At 35.5% G+C, this 18,678-nt stretch overlaps 2 protein-coding genes across 2 annotated transcripts; both read left to right on the plus strand.

The window, feature by feature from the left end:
- The first annotated feature begins 5,341 nt into the window (after positions 1-5,341).
- On the plus strand, positions 5,342-8,011 carry LOC111384562 (thioredoxin F-type, chloroplastic-like). The gene is made up of 3 exons (XM_023008855.1): positions 5,342-5,792; positions 7,491-7,590; positions 7,679-8,011. The coding sequence occupies exons 1-3, from the start codon at positions 5,452-5,454 to the stop codon at positions 7,811-7,813; spliced, it is 576 nt and encodes a 191-aa protein (XP_022864623.1). The 5' UTR covers positions 5,342-5,451; the 3' UTR covers positions 7,814-8,011.
- Positions 8,012-14,547: 6,536 nt separating this feature from the next.
- LOC111384552 lies at positions 14,548-17,457 on the plus strand. Its single transcript, XM_023008840.1, has 3 exons — positions 14,548-15,218; positions 15,312-16,709; positions 17,238-17,457. The coding sequence occupies exons 1-3, from the start codon at positions 14,548-14,550 to the stop codon at positions 17,455-17,457; spliced, it is 2,289 nt and encodes a 762-aa protein (XP_022864608.1).
- The last annotated feature ends 1,221 nt before the right edge of the window (positions 17,458-18,678 follow it).

Raw genomic sequence — 18,678 nt, forward strand, 5'->3', positions numbered from 1 at the left:
CTGTAAATGTCAAAGGGGGGTAGTTGGTTTCGAGCATTGAGAGTTTGTTACAAAACATTCCAGTTTTCATCAAATGACTCTACAGTAATTTTTGCCCGTTTGTTTTGTATGTCTTGAGCTAAATTTCTTAGAGAGTTTACAAGTCGTTCCTTCCACAGTTGAACTATGATTCACAAATTTATTATCTGTTATTTCTATTTTAGTGGAAAAGCATGTTATTCCACACCTGATAATTATCAAGTATTTCTCATCATCACTAGTGTTCGATAACTATTTTCAAGAAGTTAGCATATGCTAACTCCTAGACTTACCATAATTTGTATTTCTAATGAGTCGAAGTTGGTTTAATTGTGCTTGTAGAATGCAAATTTTGAAACTAAAGTATACGTGGTGAAGGTAGTCAGTGTCTGGTCTTATGTTCGGGGTTGGTATGATTTCGATATGATACTGGGTTATATAACCAGTAAATATGAAAGGATCAACCAAGTTTACCAAATTTCTTTACAGAATTAATATGTTTTCTTCTCTATTATGTACTTGGAGATTTTAATGACCGACGGACAAGACATCCGTTCTCAGGGATGCAATTGAATACTTGAATGAACTTCTGTAGAAGATCAATGATATTGTGAAAGCCTTACCACCATGATTGTCAACCTTTGTTGAAAATTTGCTAGCTGTTGGGGGTAATTGTCTGCGTCATATGGGAGTGAGTTCTCAACGATTTTAATTTTTTAGAATTTTGGTTGATGTACTTCATCTTCTTTTTGTTATTTTAATTTGTACATAAATTGTAGTTATAATTTATCTTCTTTTATACCACGAATTTTCTTCTGTTTAAGAGGAATGTAAGAGAAGTATTTGTGATGACAAATTTAGTATTAATTGTTATTGCGTAAATAATTTAATGACTACTGTGAAATGAGTTTTATATGTATGTATGTATGTATGTATGTATGTATTAACGACAACGCATGTTGCTAAAACATTAATGGAAACATGCAAATGAACATTGTTAAAACATTTACGACAATATGCATTGCAAGTCCCTAAAATAGCTGACAATGTGCAGATGAATGCTGTTTTGAAAAGTAACGACGACATGTAAATGAACGTTCCTAAAAATTAATGACAACATGCTTTGCAATCTTTAGCAACACTCAATGTCTTTTGTCATATCCATCTACTCTAAGGGAGCATGGAAGGTTGCAACATACAGGTGCAAATTGCTAGTTAAAAAAACAGTGATACAATACAGTTCGATACTCAATGCAAAATCAATCATGCTACAGTAACCGAAAATGGTTGAAAGAGGGGCGATCGACTCTCACAATGGAGGGCCCCACTTTTTTGGACTTTTTAATTCACATGGGACCCATGTGTTGGGAATTTACTTAATTAAGCACAACAGAATTTAAACAATATTTCAATTTCTACCAAGGATCTCCCATGTGTTTATATAAAAATTGTGATAGAGATTATACATTTTTTGAATTCTGCAAATTTCTTTACTTTTCTTTTGTTCCAACAATCTCGATCTGCAATCTACAGCTGTCGAATTAACCAATCTCTAATGAAAATTCACACAGGAAACAAGATTGAAAGAACCGGGGTTTTACTCTTCTTGTGATAGCAAGAATAATCAAATTTCTCTTTGCAGTTTTCAAACCCTAACAGCTTATTTATATAAACTCAAACGGGCTTGACCCATCTCCTAACCCTATCTAATATTTATTTAATTCAATTAATTAAATCCGGTCCATAAATTAATTAATCCAATTAATTAATTTGAGCATATTTATAACCAATCCAATTAATTAATTGTCTAATACTTGTTAATTAATTAATTGGCAAATCTCATTATTCTAGTTCTCCTTTTATGTGTGACTCATTAGGTTCCTAATCACGATATCTAACGACGTGAATTATTATTTTGATCTAATCAAAATTGATAAATTAAAACACCCATTTTAATTTATCACCAATTCACATTCTTTGTCTTAAATTGACATTTAGCAATGTGATGAGAGCAATACAAGTGACAGAAAATATTACGTGGTATGACAAAATCAAACTTGTTCTTTTACTGTGAAACTATAATTCCTTCGTCAATATGATTCTATCAATTACGAGATATGAATATGTGTCAATCTCAATTATCGATAATATCTTTCATTCCACTATTAAGTCAATATAAATCAAAAATTCATTTTCGAATTATGAGTACACATTGGCCAAGAATTTTGTTATCAACTTAACTAAATAAAATATAGATTATAATATCTTACTATCTAAAAGTGACGAACCTTCTATTGATTATTTACAACTTTCATATGATTTTTGACATATTGAAATGATACTGTGTTAGTGGCCCTTGGCAAAGCAACATCCAATATCACCAATGTATGACTATTCTCATATAAGGCACTATGATGACCTCAAGTCAAATGACTAATTCTACTACCGAATGTTAGAGATCAATCACTAACACTCAGATAGTTATTCATGTGGAATCTCCTAGTGGGTTTCCAATGTGTCATTCTATAACCAAATATCCACTTATTTATTTAAGTGTCACCACACTTTAACTTGTGAGATCAACTACTTACTTCACAAGTAAAAAATGTCACATGTGATGATTTATCCATAATAACGATATCCGTATCTTGTTATTACTTACGACTATGGATGATTTAAGATTCAATTATATGTGATTTGTATCTCACAATCATAACTCCTTATGATTAACAAATTACCAAAACTTGAATCTACGAATTATATTATTTAATTTAATTAAGCATAAATTAAATAACAGATGTGCCATAAAATTGCATAAATTATATATTAAAAGTGTTATGTCCAAAGTTGATTGGACATAGGGCATATCACTTATACCACGCACATGTGAGGATGTCAACCATTCCGTTAAAAAAATTCGGGCATAGCAGCAAAATTCATGTGAAATTCTCCCCACGACAATGCATTTTGCCCATTGCGAAATGCTATTTTACTTGTGTAGATGATTTTTTTTTTCTTTTATTTTTGGCGTAGGGGTAAGTAAATAATTCATTAGGACTTTGGTTTGCCTAAAGTCATGTAAGCTACTTGTTTGGAACTTGGTTTGTCTGAGGATACGTAAGCTCCTCATAAGAGCTCTTGTTTGAGTCAACATTGGGAACAAAGAATGCTTTTATTGAACATAGTAGCAAGCTTATGTGAGCGAACATAACACCTAGTTTTTGGCAACGAAAATGGTAAAAATATTGATCAAAATAACATCAAACTTCTAGTGACAAAAATGTAAGGAAATGAAATGACAATGAAGTAAAACTCAGTAACTAAAGAATCAAAGATGAATTACATCTTTAAGTAGTTGTTTCAAGTTTTTTCTCATATTTTTCCGTTGAGTTATTCTCATATATATTTTAATAATTGCTTTATTTATAAATAAGGTAAGTAATCAAGAGAAGAAAATAGCTTTGAAAAATTTGTTGAAGTCTGGTTACCTAGCAGTCTCATGTTTTGCCATCTTTTAGCAAAGGCGACTGAACTCATGCCTTATTGTAACTTTCAAAGCTAGCTTTGAGTGTACACATACATATTCTAGCGAGTTCAACCGATGACATGCATTATTGAATAGTCTCATTATAAAATTGTGTTCTTCAACCATACTTGAAGAAATCACACTAGAGCATGAATGTTCAATCCAATTCAAAAATCAAGCTACTTGACGTAAGTTAAGAGTTGTGATTCTTAATACAAGTGGTGGTTCCGATCAATTACAATAGCAATGTCGCGATAAAGTCAGGACTAGAAGGGTGGTTTGATTCCACTTCTACAATAAGTTAAAAGAAGAAGAAAATCAGGGAATTGTTCTTAAATTTCTCTTGATTGATTTTTTTTTTTTTTTGGGTTAATTTTGCAAAATTACAAAACCAATATTATTGTATTTTTGATCGTTTGATTTACTTGCGACATGGGACCCGTGGATATTTCATTATGGTTTATCGTCTTATATCTGAAATTGAAGTATTGATTTGCTATTTTATTTCCGCACTAAGTAAAAATTGTTTAAACACAACACATCCTACAAGTGCCAGTCAGAACTCTATTAGTATGTCGTTATAGAAAGTTTTGATTGACTGCCTTCTGTCCAGAAACATAATAGTGAAATTAAAATTCAAAGAATTTTTAATTACCTAGGTTTTAGAATTTATAGATAATATTTTGATTCTTAGGTCTGAAAGACCTTCAATAATTAGAGTAAGATGAAAGTTAGTTCCTAATTTTCAGTGACATATTTATTTAAAAAATACATAACCACTAGCACTTTTAAGTTACGTATGTTATATCGTAATAAAGATGATTTAGTATAATATAAAACTTTCTATTCTCATATCTAAGTCATTGTTTACACATAAATTACCAAAATTTAATTCAAAGTCTATAGAGATCGAAACAAGCATAAACCAAAGCACGACATTTCTGTCACACTTGTTCTGTCACATGGTGAGAACTTAAAAAATCGATTAACTTCAAAATCGAAACATTCACAAATCCGCATGGACCCAAATCAATGGTTACAAACTAATGATTTAGTTTGATTTTGTGGTCTTTGCAAACCCAATTGCGCTAGAATTTTGCCTCATGTACAGGCCCTGTGTTCACAGGGTCGGTACAGGGCACTCATATGCCCTTGCATTAGGTTGGGAGTGGGTGATTATTTAAAAAAAAAGAAAATTTTTTTTCTCCCACCCCCTTCATGGATTATGAGTATTTTGTACAGACCCTGTGAACAGTAAACAGAACTCATTGCGCTATTGCACTTAGCTAGCAGAATTGCCTTATTCGTCAAGAATTGAACCCTTCTATCCCGAACGTTCATAAAGTTTCTTCGTAACACAAGCCCTAACGATTGATATCCATGTAAATCGCTAGAAACTAAGGACCATGTTTAGTTATGACTTGACGTTTATCTTCCATAAAGAAGAGAGTCCACACATTTCAAATATCTTACAAGAAACAACTTGTAAAATAATCTTCGAACTCAAAAGAAGGGACCCCATCCAACAAAATTTAATAAACATAAAATAAAGAAACAAGAAAATCTAATAATTGAAAAAATTATTGTACTATTGTCTTGGAGATTTTGATTTTGTTTCAGAGATTCTCATTGAGCAAGCAGCCGCCAGAAAATTTTAGCCAACGCAGGGCAGCCACAAAAAAATTAAAAATTAAAAATTAAATTACTAAAACAACCCCAGGATATTTGGACAAATTGAAAAAATCTCGAGGCTAATAGAGTCATTTCACATAACCCATCCCCTCTCTCCTTAAATTCCACCATTCAACCTTCTCCTTTCTGGCCCTTCATTTTTTTCTGTCTACTCTACTTTGCTCTCTCTCACACCTTAACACACATTCAAACGTGAAGAAAATATAAATTAATTAATGGCTTTGCAGGTCCAATTATACAGGCCAGCTCCAAGGACCACAATTGGGTCAGTGATGCAGAATTCTTCATCACAAGCACCATGTTATACGCAGCAGTCTATGGTCTGCGTCACAGGTGATTACAATCAAGCGATGAAGAGAAAAGAGAGAGGGCTGTCCGTGCAGTGGAGGGTCAAGGCTAGTTTGGACACTGCGGCGGCGGCGGCAGCGGCAGCGGCCGCCTCCGGTGAGGTTGCTGCGGTGGTGGGTCAGGTGACTGAGGTTAATAAGGACACCTTTTGGCCCATTGTTAAAGCTGCCGGTGATAAGACTGTCGTCCTCGATATGTACACTCAGTGGTAACAATATCATTTCCCCCTTCAACTTTTTCCCTCCTTTAAATTTTGAGTACTTTCCAATTGATCTTGTTTTAAACTTTCATTTGTGAATCATGGATTTTGAATTCTTACCTAAGCCTGTTGTGAATTGAAAGATGGAACTTAAAATAGTGGATTTTGAAATCCATTCAAACTCGAATCCTTCGTCAAAACCAAATCCATCAATCCAAATGCAAGCTCTGTATAATTTAGCTCAGCCATTTTTTACTAGGATCGAGGATTTCATGTTCACTTGGGGTCCGTTTGATTACAGAGATGGAATTGAATTGAATTGAATTGAATTGAAAACGAATTTCAAGAATTTAATTGCCTAGAAATTATTTTCTTGAGAATTGTAAATTATGGGTTTGATTGGTATAATTTTTCACGTGGAAAATGTTGAAATAAAATTGTTTTTTAGTGTTCGTTTGGCTTTGTTTTACATTAAAATTGTCGATTAAAGGGATATAATTTATTGGTATTGGGGATAAATTTGTTTCAATTGTCAACAAAAAAAAAAAAATAATAATCAAGAAAATCAACTATCTTTTGGTGTTCGTTTGACTTTCTTTTCCATGAAAATTGTTAGTTAAAGGGAAATAATTTTTTACAATAATTTTTAGAATTTGTTTTCACTGCCCCAAAAAAAAAATAATAAATAAATAAAATAAAAATCGAAAAAAATGCTACAGTTACCTGGAAAACGAATTCTCACCAATATGATGAGAATTCGAATTCAAGAAAAAGCTAGAAAATGCTGATGTGGAGGCCAAAGGTGGAAAACGAATTCCTTGGAAAATTTTGTCAATCAAACAAGCCAAAAGTGGAAGTTGAAATTTGTTTTCCATTTTCCCTAGAAAATAAGTGGCTATCAAACATAGCGTTATACTCTCGTAGTTTTCCATCCCTAGGAACCTCTGCTTCTGGCTGCTTATTTGAGAATTTTGACAGATAATCTGGAGGAGAAAAAAATCATTACTCGCAAATACTTTTATATGGGATCATCGATACACATTCTTGATTATTCTATAAAATTTTCCAATGTGAGATTGTCAGCCATATTCACTATGACATGGAGTTTCTTACTAGTGCATAATTATATGCACTTTGTTGGTACTTGGTTCTCATCGTTATAGACACTTGTGTGTGTGAATTCTTGCTCATTCCAATTTAATGCCTTGTCTAGTAGAAGTTTTATGTTAATCATAGCAGGCCTAATGGATGATGTTTAACCATTTCATTTAAAAGGTTAAGCCGTTAATATTTATTTCATTAAATTTCATCTTCGTCTCAGCCTTTAATGTGTAGACTAGATTCATTTTTTATCGGATGCTTTATGTGTGCACAATATAATAATGGATTTTGAGAGACTTGAAGAAGGTACGAGCCTGCTTTAATACCGTATTGAACCAGTTCATTCAAAAGTATAAGAGTTTAAGCTGTTAGAAAGACACGTAGTTATTCAATTAAATTTAGTATTCAGCAATTACATCATTGAGGAATCCTAATTTATGCGCGCTTGGTGGTAGATCAAGAGCTGAAATATTGAGGGCTGTTGGATAGTTGTAAGTTGTAACATCTGGTGCAAATTAGGAATCTACAAGATTGAAATATTTTGCTTCCCTTTTCAAATAACATTTTTGCTTAGATCAAATTTTCTATTTGAATTTTTACTTGCAGGTGTGGTCCTTGTAAGGTGATTGCTCCAAAATTTCAAGAATTGTCTAAGGAATATCTTGATGTTGTCTTCCTAAAGTTGGACTGCAACAACGATAACAAGGTTCTCTCTCTCTCTCTCTCTCTCTCTCTCTGTGACACAAACGTGCGCGCGCACGCAACTGTGGTCTGATCTGATAATTTCTTGACAGCCACTGGCAAAGGAGTTGGGAATTAAGGTGGTTCCAACCTTCAAGATATTGAAGGATAGCAAGATAGTTAAAGAAGTTACGGGAGCCAAATTCGATGATATAGTTGTGGCAATCAATAATGCAAGATCCCGTTAATATGCTTTCGCTTCCCCGCCCCCTCCCCCTTGTAAACTGTAACTTGGTTATAGTACATACATGAACTTAATGGAATTGATTATTAAGAACCTACTAGTCTTCGTTACTTTTAAGATCATTGAGAAAGGATGAAGTGAATATGTTTTTAACTGAAGAAAATGATTCATTCTGTATTGTAAAATTTATGACCTTCACAAAGGGCAAAAATTGGTGCTATGGTACTTTTGGTGCTGAGTTATACAAAGGATTCGAGTTGTAACTTTTAACTTCTGTTACGTGTTGTCAATTTTATATCCCATAAATAGACTGAGCTTTGAAAGTAATAAAGTGGATTGGAATCCAAGTATTGATCCCCACGAGAAATTAGTATTTAGTCTAGTTTTCAATTAATCTAACTTTAGTCCAATGTAAAAGCACAATAGATAGGTGAGATGGTGATTATACTGACAACCTTAGATTAGCTAACCTAATTATCTACCCAAACTATTTGGTAAGAAGTGTTTATGAATAATTAAACAAACACTATGAATATTTTTTTAACTGAAGATAATGATTCATTCTCTTGAGAAAGGATGAAGTGATTATGTTTTTAACTGAAGATAATGATTCATTCTGTATTGTAAAATTTATGACCCTCAAAGGGCGAAATTTGGTGCTATAGTACTTTTGGTGTGGAGTTCTACAAAGGATTCGAGTTGCAACTTTTAACTTTTGTTACGTGTTGTCGATTTTATATTCCATAAATTAACTGATCCTTACAAATAATGAAGTGGACGTGAATCCAGATATTGATCCCACAAGAAATTAGTACTTAGTCTAATTTTCAATTAATCTAACTTTAATCCAATATAAAAGCACAATAGATAGGTGAGATGGTGATTATATTGACAACCTAAGATTAACTAACCTAATTATCTACCTAATCTATGTGGTAAGAAGTGTTTATGAATTTTTAAACAAACACTATGACTCTGCATCACTTTACATATATTTACTTCTAAATATATGAATCAAATAATATTGAAATTAGTTTGCCCGTCAGAATTAGATATCGGAACAACACGGCCAAACACAAAGCTGTGTACACAAATAGCCGCTCATGTGGCCATATGGATATGATGCAAGTTGCAGGTTTACCCTTTTATATCGATTCAATGATAACAAGCATCGAGCACTCTTAGACATTTGCTTTAGTTGCACACCTTGACATTATAAGTGCGCTGATTGCACTAGCTGCACAGAAGAATTGAAAGATATACCAACAAGTCACATTAGCATTTCTTAATAGCTATCTTAAAGAAGAAATTTATGTCGAGTAACCTCAAGGGTACGTGGTACAAGGTAAGAAAGATAAAGTTTTCAAGCTAAAAAAAGCACTATATACTTCAAAGCAAGCTTCCCAAGCTTGGTACAACAGAATAGACAATTACTTTGCTGAGCAATGATTAATGAAGAGCCAATGTGAGCCAACTATTTACATCAAAATCAAGGCACAGGCAGTACCCTCATTATCTCTCTATATGTTGATGATCTCATCTATACAGAAAAATGTTGGAAAGATGATCGAGAAATTTAAGGAAGACATGATGAAAACATTCGAGATGACTGATCTGGGATGGAAGCATTATTTTCTTAGAATTGCGATAACTCAATTCGAAGATGGGATCTTCATTGCTCAAAAGAAGTATATCACTAATCTTATAACGAACTTCAAGATGGAAGGTTGTAAGACTATAGCAACCCCTTTGGATAACAATTAAGTCACTCAAAAAAGAAGTCGATACTTTAAAAACAGATATTTTACAATTTCAAAGCCTAATTGTAAATTTACTCTATCTCAAAACTACAAAGCCAAACATAATAGAGGCAGCCAGCTTACTGTCAAGGTACATGCAAAATCTAAGTCAAGTTCACTATAGAACAGCAAATTGAACACTTAGATACCTCCAAGGAACAAAAGATTATGGCATATGGTATCGATCTATGACTGACTCAACACTACTTGGGTGTATCGACAACAATTGGGCATGATTAGTGAACGACATGAAAAGAACATCAGGCTATGCATTCACACTAAGTTCTAGAACATTTTCTCGGTTATCAAAGAAACAAGTAACAATTGCACAATCATCAGATGAAGCAGAGAATATATCAGTAGCAATGGCAACGAGCTAAGTTATACGGCTAAAGCACATGTTTGAAAACATGGGGAAACCACAAGATGAAGCTACAAAGATTTATTGTGATATCAAGTCTTCTATATCAATGGCCAAGAATCTCGTATTCCATAGTAGAACAAAATACATTGGCATCAAGTATCACTTCTTTAGAGAAGTTGAAGCAAATAAAAAGATAGAGCTCAAACATTACAAGATTGAAGAACAATTGGTATACATATTTACGAAGGCACTTCCACGAGCAAAATTCAAAGTGTTACGAGCCATGGTTGGAGCTATTGAAATACGTTCCGAGGATAAGTATTAAGTTTGTTGCAGATTTCTTTAGAAATCCTTAGGCATTAAGCAAATTAATAAAATGCTAAAAAAAATGAGATATTTCTAGATTAGCTTAGTGAGCAAGCAAAAATAATAATCAACATTAGAAAATTATAGAATTAGCCACCGACATTTTATTCCTAGAAATAGGTGGGCAGTGAATTGATTTGGCAGTTGAAAAGGAGCACAATTCTACAGCCTGCTGCTATTGTAAAGTTTCTATCCACCTTGAAAATTGCATTTTTGAATAAATTAAATTAAATTCTCTTCATTCCTCACATGGACTGCGTCTTGTACACAAGAAATATGACTGTCTAGATTGACCAACATCTCCAAGATCAGAAGTAGCTGCTCGAACTCTTCAGCATCCTTGCAGAAACACACAAGCAACAGAGGACTGTTTTTGTTACATAAACCTTCAGAACTGATAACTGTTACTAAATAAATAACATATGCATTGCACTTAAGTTGCCCATAAGTATTGCTTTAGCGATGTTAACCTAATTATGATTGTTTATTGATAAGTGTATTTTTGCACACTTATTTACATCACAAACATGACTTAAATACAAGTAAAAGGATTGAATTGTTACTTAATTTTGTCGAATTCATGCAATGTAGGTGATTCTATGGAAATAGTGAAATTCAGGAGAAAAGAGCCGAAAAAGGACCAAATTGGAGCAAAATGAAAATTCAGGGACCAAATTGCAATTATCTGAAAGTTGACCCGATGAACACATCAAGCAATTGATCAAGCTAACCACCAATTGAAAGTTATAATGGAACATTGGAGCAACTAGAAACAAGAGAGGAGGTCAAGGAGTGAAGGAATGAAACTTGAGGATCAAAATGACTCAAATTAGAAATTCGCTCTACTATGCGGTCGCATAGTAGAAAACCTATGCGGTCGCGAGTGACCCTCCAGGGATTAAAAATGCCAATTTTCATATGCCTATGCGGTCGCATAGGTATAACCTATCCCCGATTTTTGCAGTTTCCTTATATGATTGCAACTCCTTTGGTAACCTAATTTCGACGGGTTTAAATAGTAAATAAACATCCAGAAGCCGCACGAACGAATTGGGAGGCAAAAACATTCATCTTGGAGAGGATTTGAAGGCAAGAACAAGAATTGATGCGAAGATTTACAAGATTTCTTCAAGTTTTGATAACTCGGTGATGTATTTTATTCAAAACTTGTTAGATTTCATTATTTTTATCATGATAGGCTAGATTTTTGCAACTAGGTGATCGATGAACCATGTAATTATTATTAAACTTGTTATTTCATGATTTTGAATACATAGTTCGATGGGATATTTGAATGAATTATATTGATTTATTTATTTCCACAATTAATGTGCACTTAATTTGTGTGAATTTGGTAGTTTAATTCTGAATTTGAGAAAATTGGATTAACTTCGACATATATGATTCATCATAGGGTCCGATAGGGGATAGAAATATACCCTTATGCCCTATGTAAATCTTTAATTGCTCACAAAATAAAATTACATGCATTCTTGTATAATTGCATCCGTCATAGAAATATAGGCTGATGATTTATGAGAATAGGTTCAATATGTCTAGAGAGAGAGAGTATTGAATAGATTTAGGAGCATTGATTTGTCAAATTCTCATTGGATTATCAAAATTGTGAAATTAGGGTTTAATTAGTAATTATTTGGGGATTCGTGATCCTAGTGCATTCGTTTTACATAGATTTTCATAAATTGACAATACATTTCATTTATTTTCATAACATTTCGTAATTGAGTCATTCATTAAGCGAATTTAAGTAATTAGGGTTTGATTTGAAATTAGGGTTTTTCAATTTGGGGATTTTCCCCAAAATTAGGGCTTTTAATTCTAAAATTCATCTTGAATCAATTAGTTTCGGTTAAAGCTAAAATAAATAAAATTGAACTACTCTTTATCTGTGGGACGATACTCGGACTTCTAAAGTCCACTTTATTACTTGTCACGACCCGTACACTTGCGGTAATTTAAATCGAAAGAAATATTTCGCGAACAAGTTTTTGGCGCCGTTGCCGGGGATTGAGTTTAGTTTAATTTTATTTCTTGAGGCACTAATTCGAACTTAATTTTTCTCATTTATTTTACTAGCATAATTTTGTTTTTGTTTTTATTTTTATTTTAGTTTATTATCCTCTATTTGTATTTTAGTTAATTAAATTGTTTGAAACTCAGTGCTCGTACTGGTTTTAATTCTCAGATTTGCATGTCACGATTGCTTGGAGGAGAATTGATTCCGGCTGATCCTGAAATTGAGCGCACTTTTCATCAACGACAAAGAGATCACCGCGAAGCACAAGTACAAATGGCCAACGAATTAAACAATCTCATGATTCATGTTAACGAAGGAGAGGCAATGGACGAGGGGAATGAGATTCTGAGGGATTTCTTGACTCCTCAAGTGATTCAAAACCAGTGCAGCATAGTGTATCCACCGTTTGGGCAACCTAATTTTCAGTTGAAGACCAATGTGATACAGCTGTTTCAAAATGGACACCAATTCTATGGCAAGGCTGAGGAGAACCCACACACACATGTATCTCGATTTCTGGATATGTGTCAACATTTCAGATACCAAGGGATTTCGGATGACGCTATTAGGTTGAGGCTTTTTCCACATACGTTACGAGACAGAGCACTTGAATGGTTGGATTCACTCCCGATTGCAAGTATCACTACATGGAATGAGCTGGCACACAAGTTCTGCACAAAGTTCTTCTCCCCAGCCAAGATAGCAAAGCTGAGACATGATATATCAGTATTCAATCAAGGAGAGATTGAATCATTTGATGAAGCCTGGAATAGATTCAAAAACATGCTCCGGAAATGCCCTCAGCATGGGTTCGATAAAAAGACCCAGATTCGATTCTTCTACACAGGATTACTTCCATACCATAAGAGCATGGTAGATTCAACATTAGATGACTCAATATCCACAAGAACAGTTGACGGGGCATTGGAATTATTTGAGCGAATGGCTACCACATCAGCCATGTGGTCTTCTGAGAGAGCGACTCCAAAGAAAACTCCAGGTGTCTATGAGGTGGACGCTTATTCAGCAATCTCTGCAAAAATTGATTCTCTGTATTACAAGGTGGAAAGCATATCACAAGCATCACAAGCAAAGAAGAGCAATTGTGAGGAATGTGGAGCCGAGCACAAAACATCAGATTGCCCTATACTCATGCAAGGAATTGAGCAAGCAGATTACGCACAGTGGGGACAACGCCAGCAGCATAATCAATATGGCGAGACTTTCAATCCCAGCTGGAAGAAACATCCCAACTTCTCTTGGAGCAACCAGAATCAGAATAAGCCACAGGGGCAATTTCAACAACAGGAGAAGAGGCCTCAATTGGAAGATATGATAGGAAAATTCATGGAGAAGACCGAAGCTACACTTCAAAATCAAAATGCAGCCATAAAAAATTTGGAAACTCAGATGGGGCAGCTAGCCATCGCATTGACTGGCAGAACACCAGGTAACTTACCAAGTAATACAGAAATCAATCCTAAAGAGCAAGCCAAGACCATTACAACTCGAAGTGGAGTGCAATTACCTGAAATCCATGTCAAGAGACCGGGGTGATTGGAGAAACATCTTCCTCCGCTGAAGAAGAGATTGTTGTAAAGGAATCAAGTTCAAAGGAAAATTCAGAAGAATCACAAGATAAAGCCAAAGTCACAGTCAACCCCTACAAACCTCCGATTCCCTTTCCACAGCGCTTGAAGAAGCAAAAAGTGGAGCAACAATACAAAAAATTTCTAGAAATCTTCAAAAAGCTCCATATCAACATCTCACTAGCTGATGCACTGTTCCAGATGCCTAGCTACGCAAAATTTCTGAAGGATATCATATCAAATAAACGCAAGCTGGAAGATTATGAGACAGTCATGCTTACTGAGGAATGTAGTGCCAGAATTCAGAATAAGCTTCCACCAAAACTAAAAGATCCAGGGAGTTTTACTGTTCCTTGCACAATCGGTGAAATATATTTTGATAGAGCATTATGTGACCTCGGTGCAAGTATTAATTTAATGCCTTTGTCTGTTTTCAGGAAACTAGGATTGGGAGAAGCTAAAGCAACCACTGTGACACTTCAGCTGGCTGATTGGTCACTGACACATCCCAGAAGAATAATTGAAGATGTACTTATCAAGGTTGAGAAGTTCATATTCCCAGCGGACTTTCTTATCCTGGACATGGAAGAGGACAAAGACGTCCCATTGATACTTGGCAGACCATTTCTGGCAACAGGGAGAGCATTAATTGATGTTCAAAGAGGTCAGTTGATTTTAAGATTGGGAGAGGAGCATATATCATTCAATATATTCAAGGCAATGAAATTACCAGCAGAATCTGACAGCTGTTATCAAGTTGACATTATTGACAAGGCAGTACAAGAAACATTTTTACTACATGGTCCATCTGATGCCTATGAGGCATGTATTGCACAATCCCAATCAATCCAGTCAGAGTCTTTTGAAGTTGAAACATGTGCAAGATTTTTGGAGACCAACCCGCCATACACACGAAAGAGGCACTTCGAAGAACTGGGGATGGGAAACACAAAGCCACTACCTTCAGTTCAGCAGCTGCCAGTTTTAGAACTCAAACAACTACCGCCACATCTCAGATATGCTTATTTAGGAGAATCAGATACACTTCCAATAATCATTTTGAACACAGTCAGTGAGATGGAGGAGGAAAAACTGCTCAGGGTACTTAGAGAGAACAAGACGGCGATTGGTTTGACAATAGCTGACATTAAAGGAATCAGTCCTTCCCTGTGTATGCATAAAATTTTAATGGAGGAAAATTGCAAGCCTAGCATAGAAAGTCAGAGAAGATTGAACCCAAACATGAAGGAAGTAGTCAGGGCAGAGATACTGAAGTTATTGGATGTAGGAATTATCTACCCAATTTCAGATAGTGCATGGATCAGCCCTGTTTAAGTGGTACCGAAAAAAGGAGGAATCACAGTGGTGAAAAATGAGAAGAATGAACTAATTCCCACCAGAACAGTTACGGGTTGGAGAGTTTGCATTGATTATCGCAAACTCAATGCAGCTACACGAAAGGATCACTTCCCACTCCCATTCATTGATCAGATGTTGGAGAGGTTGGCTGGACATTCACACTACTGCTTTCTTGATGGATACTCGGGCTATAATCAGATACTTGTCGCACCAGAGGATCAGGAGAAGACCACTTTCACTTGCCCCTACGGTACTTTTGCTTATCATAGGATGCCTTTTGGTCTTTGCAACGCTCCAGCCACATTTCAGAGGTGCATGATGGCAATATTCTCTGATATGATTGAAAGGTTTATCGACGTTTTCATGGACGACTTCTCAGTATTTGGATCTTCATTTGATGAATGTCTAAGCCACTTGAATTTGGTCTTACAGAGATGCAAGGAGACTAACCTGGTTTTAAATTGGGAAAAATGCCACTTTATGGTGCAGGAAGACATTGTACTTGGGCATAGGATATCGGAAAAAGGAATTGAGGTAGACAAGGCAAAAATTCAAGTGATTGAGAAATTACCACCTCCTACATCAGTTAAAGGAGTTCGCAGTTTTTTGGGGCACGCTGGGTTCTACCGGAGGTTTATAAAAGATTTTTCGAAGATCACTAAACCTTTATGCAATTTACTAATGAAAGATGCAACCTTTGAGTTCAATGACGATTGTCTCACAGCATTCAACACTTTAAAGGAAAAGCTTACGACAGCACCAGTAATTGTAGCACCAGACTGGGAATTGCCTTTTGAATTGATGTGTGATGCAAGTGATCACGCTGTAGGTGCAGTATTGGAACAGCGGAGGAACAAGATTTTTCATGTGATCTACTATGCAAGCAGAACTCTAAATGATGCACAAATAAATTATGCAACCATTGAAAAGGAGCTATTGGCTGTGGTATTTGCATTTGACAAATTCAGGTCATACCTCGTCGGATCTAAAATCATCGTCTATACTGATCATGCTGCATTGAAATATCTGCTCACAAAGAAGGATGCAAAGCCAAGATTAATTCGTTGGGTGCTGTTGTTGCAAGAATTTGACATTGAGATACGCGACAAGAAGGGCACCGAGAACGTAGTGGCAGATCACCTATCCAGACTAGAACCTGGGGAGACGGAAGATTTAGTGGATATAAATGAGATCTTCCCGGATGAACAGATGTTGAGAGTGGATGAAGCACCTTGGTACGCAGATATTGTCAATTACTTAGCCAGTTCCATTCCACCGCCTGACTGCTCCAGTCACCAAAGAAAGAAATTCTTCGCCGAGTTAAAATACTATTTCTTTGAGGATCCAATTCTCTATAGACGAGGAGCTGATCAGATAGTAAGGAGGTGCGTACCTGAAGAAGAAGTACATGAGATTCTCGAGCACTGTCACTCATCCGCATATGCAGGACGCTTTGGAGCTTCAAAAACAGCTGCAAAGATTCTACAATCAGGTTTCTACTGGCCTACACTGTTTAAAGACACATTTGAGTTTGTTAAGAGATGTGACAGATGTCAACGCACTGGGAATATCTCGAGGAGAAATGAAATGCCACTGAACAATATTTTGGAAGTGGAGATATTTGATGTTTGGGGAATTGACTTCATGGGACCTTTCCTCCCTTCGTTCTCAAACCAATATATCTTGGTGGCAGTGGATTACGTCTCAAAATGGGTGGAAGCAATTGCATTGCCAACAAATGACTCAAAGACAAAAATTGGATTCTTGAAGAAATACATTTTCACCCGATATGGTACACCGCAGGCTATAATCAGGGATGGGGGCAAGCATTTCTGTAATCGCCAGTTTGAGCAGCTGCTGAATAAATATGGCGTTAAACACCGCGTTGCTACTCCATATCATCCACAAACCAGCGGGCAAACTGAGGTATCTAATCGGCAGCTGAAGAGAATACTAGAAGTCACTGTGAATTCATCTAGAAAGGATTGGTCTAAAAAGCTAGACGATGCATTATGGGCTTACAGAACAGCATTCAAAACCCCAATCGACATGTCTCCATACCGCCTAGTTTTTGGGAAAGCATGCCAACTGCTATTAGAAATGGAGCACCGGGCATATTGGGCTATGAAATAGTTAAATATGGACTTGAATGCCGCCGGAGAAAAGCGTCTACTGCAACTGAATGAGTTGGATGAATTTAGAATGGAGGCTTATGAAAATGCAAAACTTTACAAGGAGCGAACCAAGAAGTGGCATGATATGCACATTCAGAGGCGAGTATTCGAAGTGGGGCAGCAAGTGCTACTGTATAACTCGAGACTCAAGCTATTCCCAAGAAAACTACGATCACTGTGGTCGGGTCCCTACACAGTTAAAAAAGTCCTACCATATGGGGCTATATAAGTGAGCCATGAGAATAAGGGTACCTTCACTGTTAATGGGCAAAGGTTGAAACACTGCTGGGGCGGTGACTTCTCTAACCAAAAGTCAACCGTTCAACTCGAGACGCTAGAATGAAGCACCCGCAGAAAAGTTGAGCTATCGACTATAACTTAGCTCTGGGTGGGAGGCAACCCACTGTATCCTTTTTATCTAGTAATTTACTTTATTATGTTTTTGTTTTTTTTTTTTTTTTTTTTTTTTTTTTTTTTTTTTTTTTTTACATTAGATTAGAAAGTTTACTTTCAAATTCATTTAGTATTTTGTTATGTGGTCATCGATCATCTAGGCATGTTAAAAGAGTCCAAGCATTGTTCACACGAGTCCTTAAGTATCACACACAAGTTCGGATTAATTTGAGTTGTTTGGGGTAGTTGAGTGTGGAATTCACGCATTTCGAGGCGAATTATTTTTTCTAAATTTCACATGTCAATGTTTTAAAAGTATGTCTTTGAAAAATTGGGGGCGTTGAGAGTCGGGTCCTTTATAAAAAAATAAAAAAAATAAAAAAATAAAATTTTTTTTTGGACAAAAATCGGATTTTTTGGGGAAAGAGGCTTTGTTTTATTCTATTTTATTTTTTTAAAAAAATAAAATAAAATAAAATAAAGGGATGTCTATGCGATCGCATAGACACCATGTCTATGCGGTGGCATAGACACCAACCGAACCTAAAAATCAAAAAAATATTATACCTATGCGACCGCATAGCTTTTAACTATGCGGTCACATAGAATAAAAAAGGCGTGGGTTTTTCACCCACGCCCGATCAATTTTTTTTTTTACTTCCAAATCATTCATCCCAACTCCTCTCTCACCCAAACTCATATTGGATACGATTTTTACACTTAATTGCATTTCACTCACCTACACTACACAAGAATCTCGAGGTTGGAGTTGCACATTATCTTGAAG

The sequence above is a fragment of the Olea europaea genome, unplaced genomic scaffold, assembly GCF_002742605.1.
Source record: "Olea europaea var. sylvestris unplaced genomic scaffold, O_europaea_v1 scaffold294, whole genome shotgun sequence".
In the NCBI taxonomy this organism is placed as follows: Eukaryota; Viridiplantae; Streptophyta; class Magnoliopsida; order Lamiales; family Oleaceae; genus Olea; species Olea europaea.

What these genes read in the sequence shown, in the direction of transcription:
- LOC111384562 (XM_023008855.1), top strand. Translation starts at nt 5,452, where the DNA reads ATGGCTTTGCAGGTCCAATTATACAGGCCAGCTCCAAGGACCACAATT. An exon ending in CTCGATATGTACACTCAGTG is followed by an intron (nt 5,793 to 7,490) that starts GTAACAATATCA and finishes TTTTACTTGCAG; the next exon opens with GTGTGGTCCTTGTAAGGTGA. An exon ending in ACTGCAACAACGATAACAAG is followed by an intron (nt 7,591 to 7,678) that starts GTTCTCTCTCTC and finishes ATTTCTTGACAG; the next exon opens with CCACTGGCAAAGGAGTTGGG.
- LOC111384552 (XM_023008840.1), top strand. Translation starts at nt 14,548, where the DNA reads ATGGAAGAGGACAAAGACGTCCCATTGATACTTGGCAGACCATTTCTG. An exon ending in AACCCAAACATGAAGGAAGT is followed by an intron (nt 15,219 to 15,311) that starts AGTCAGGGCAGA and finishes AGTGGTACCGAA; the next exon opens with AAAAGGAGGAATCACAGTGG. An exon ending in GCTGATCAGATAGTAAGGAG is followed by an intron (nt 16,710 to 17,237) that starts GTGCGTACCTGA and finishes TCCACAAACCAG; the next exon opens with CGGGCAAACTGAGGTATCTA.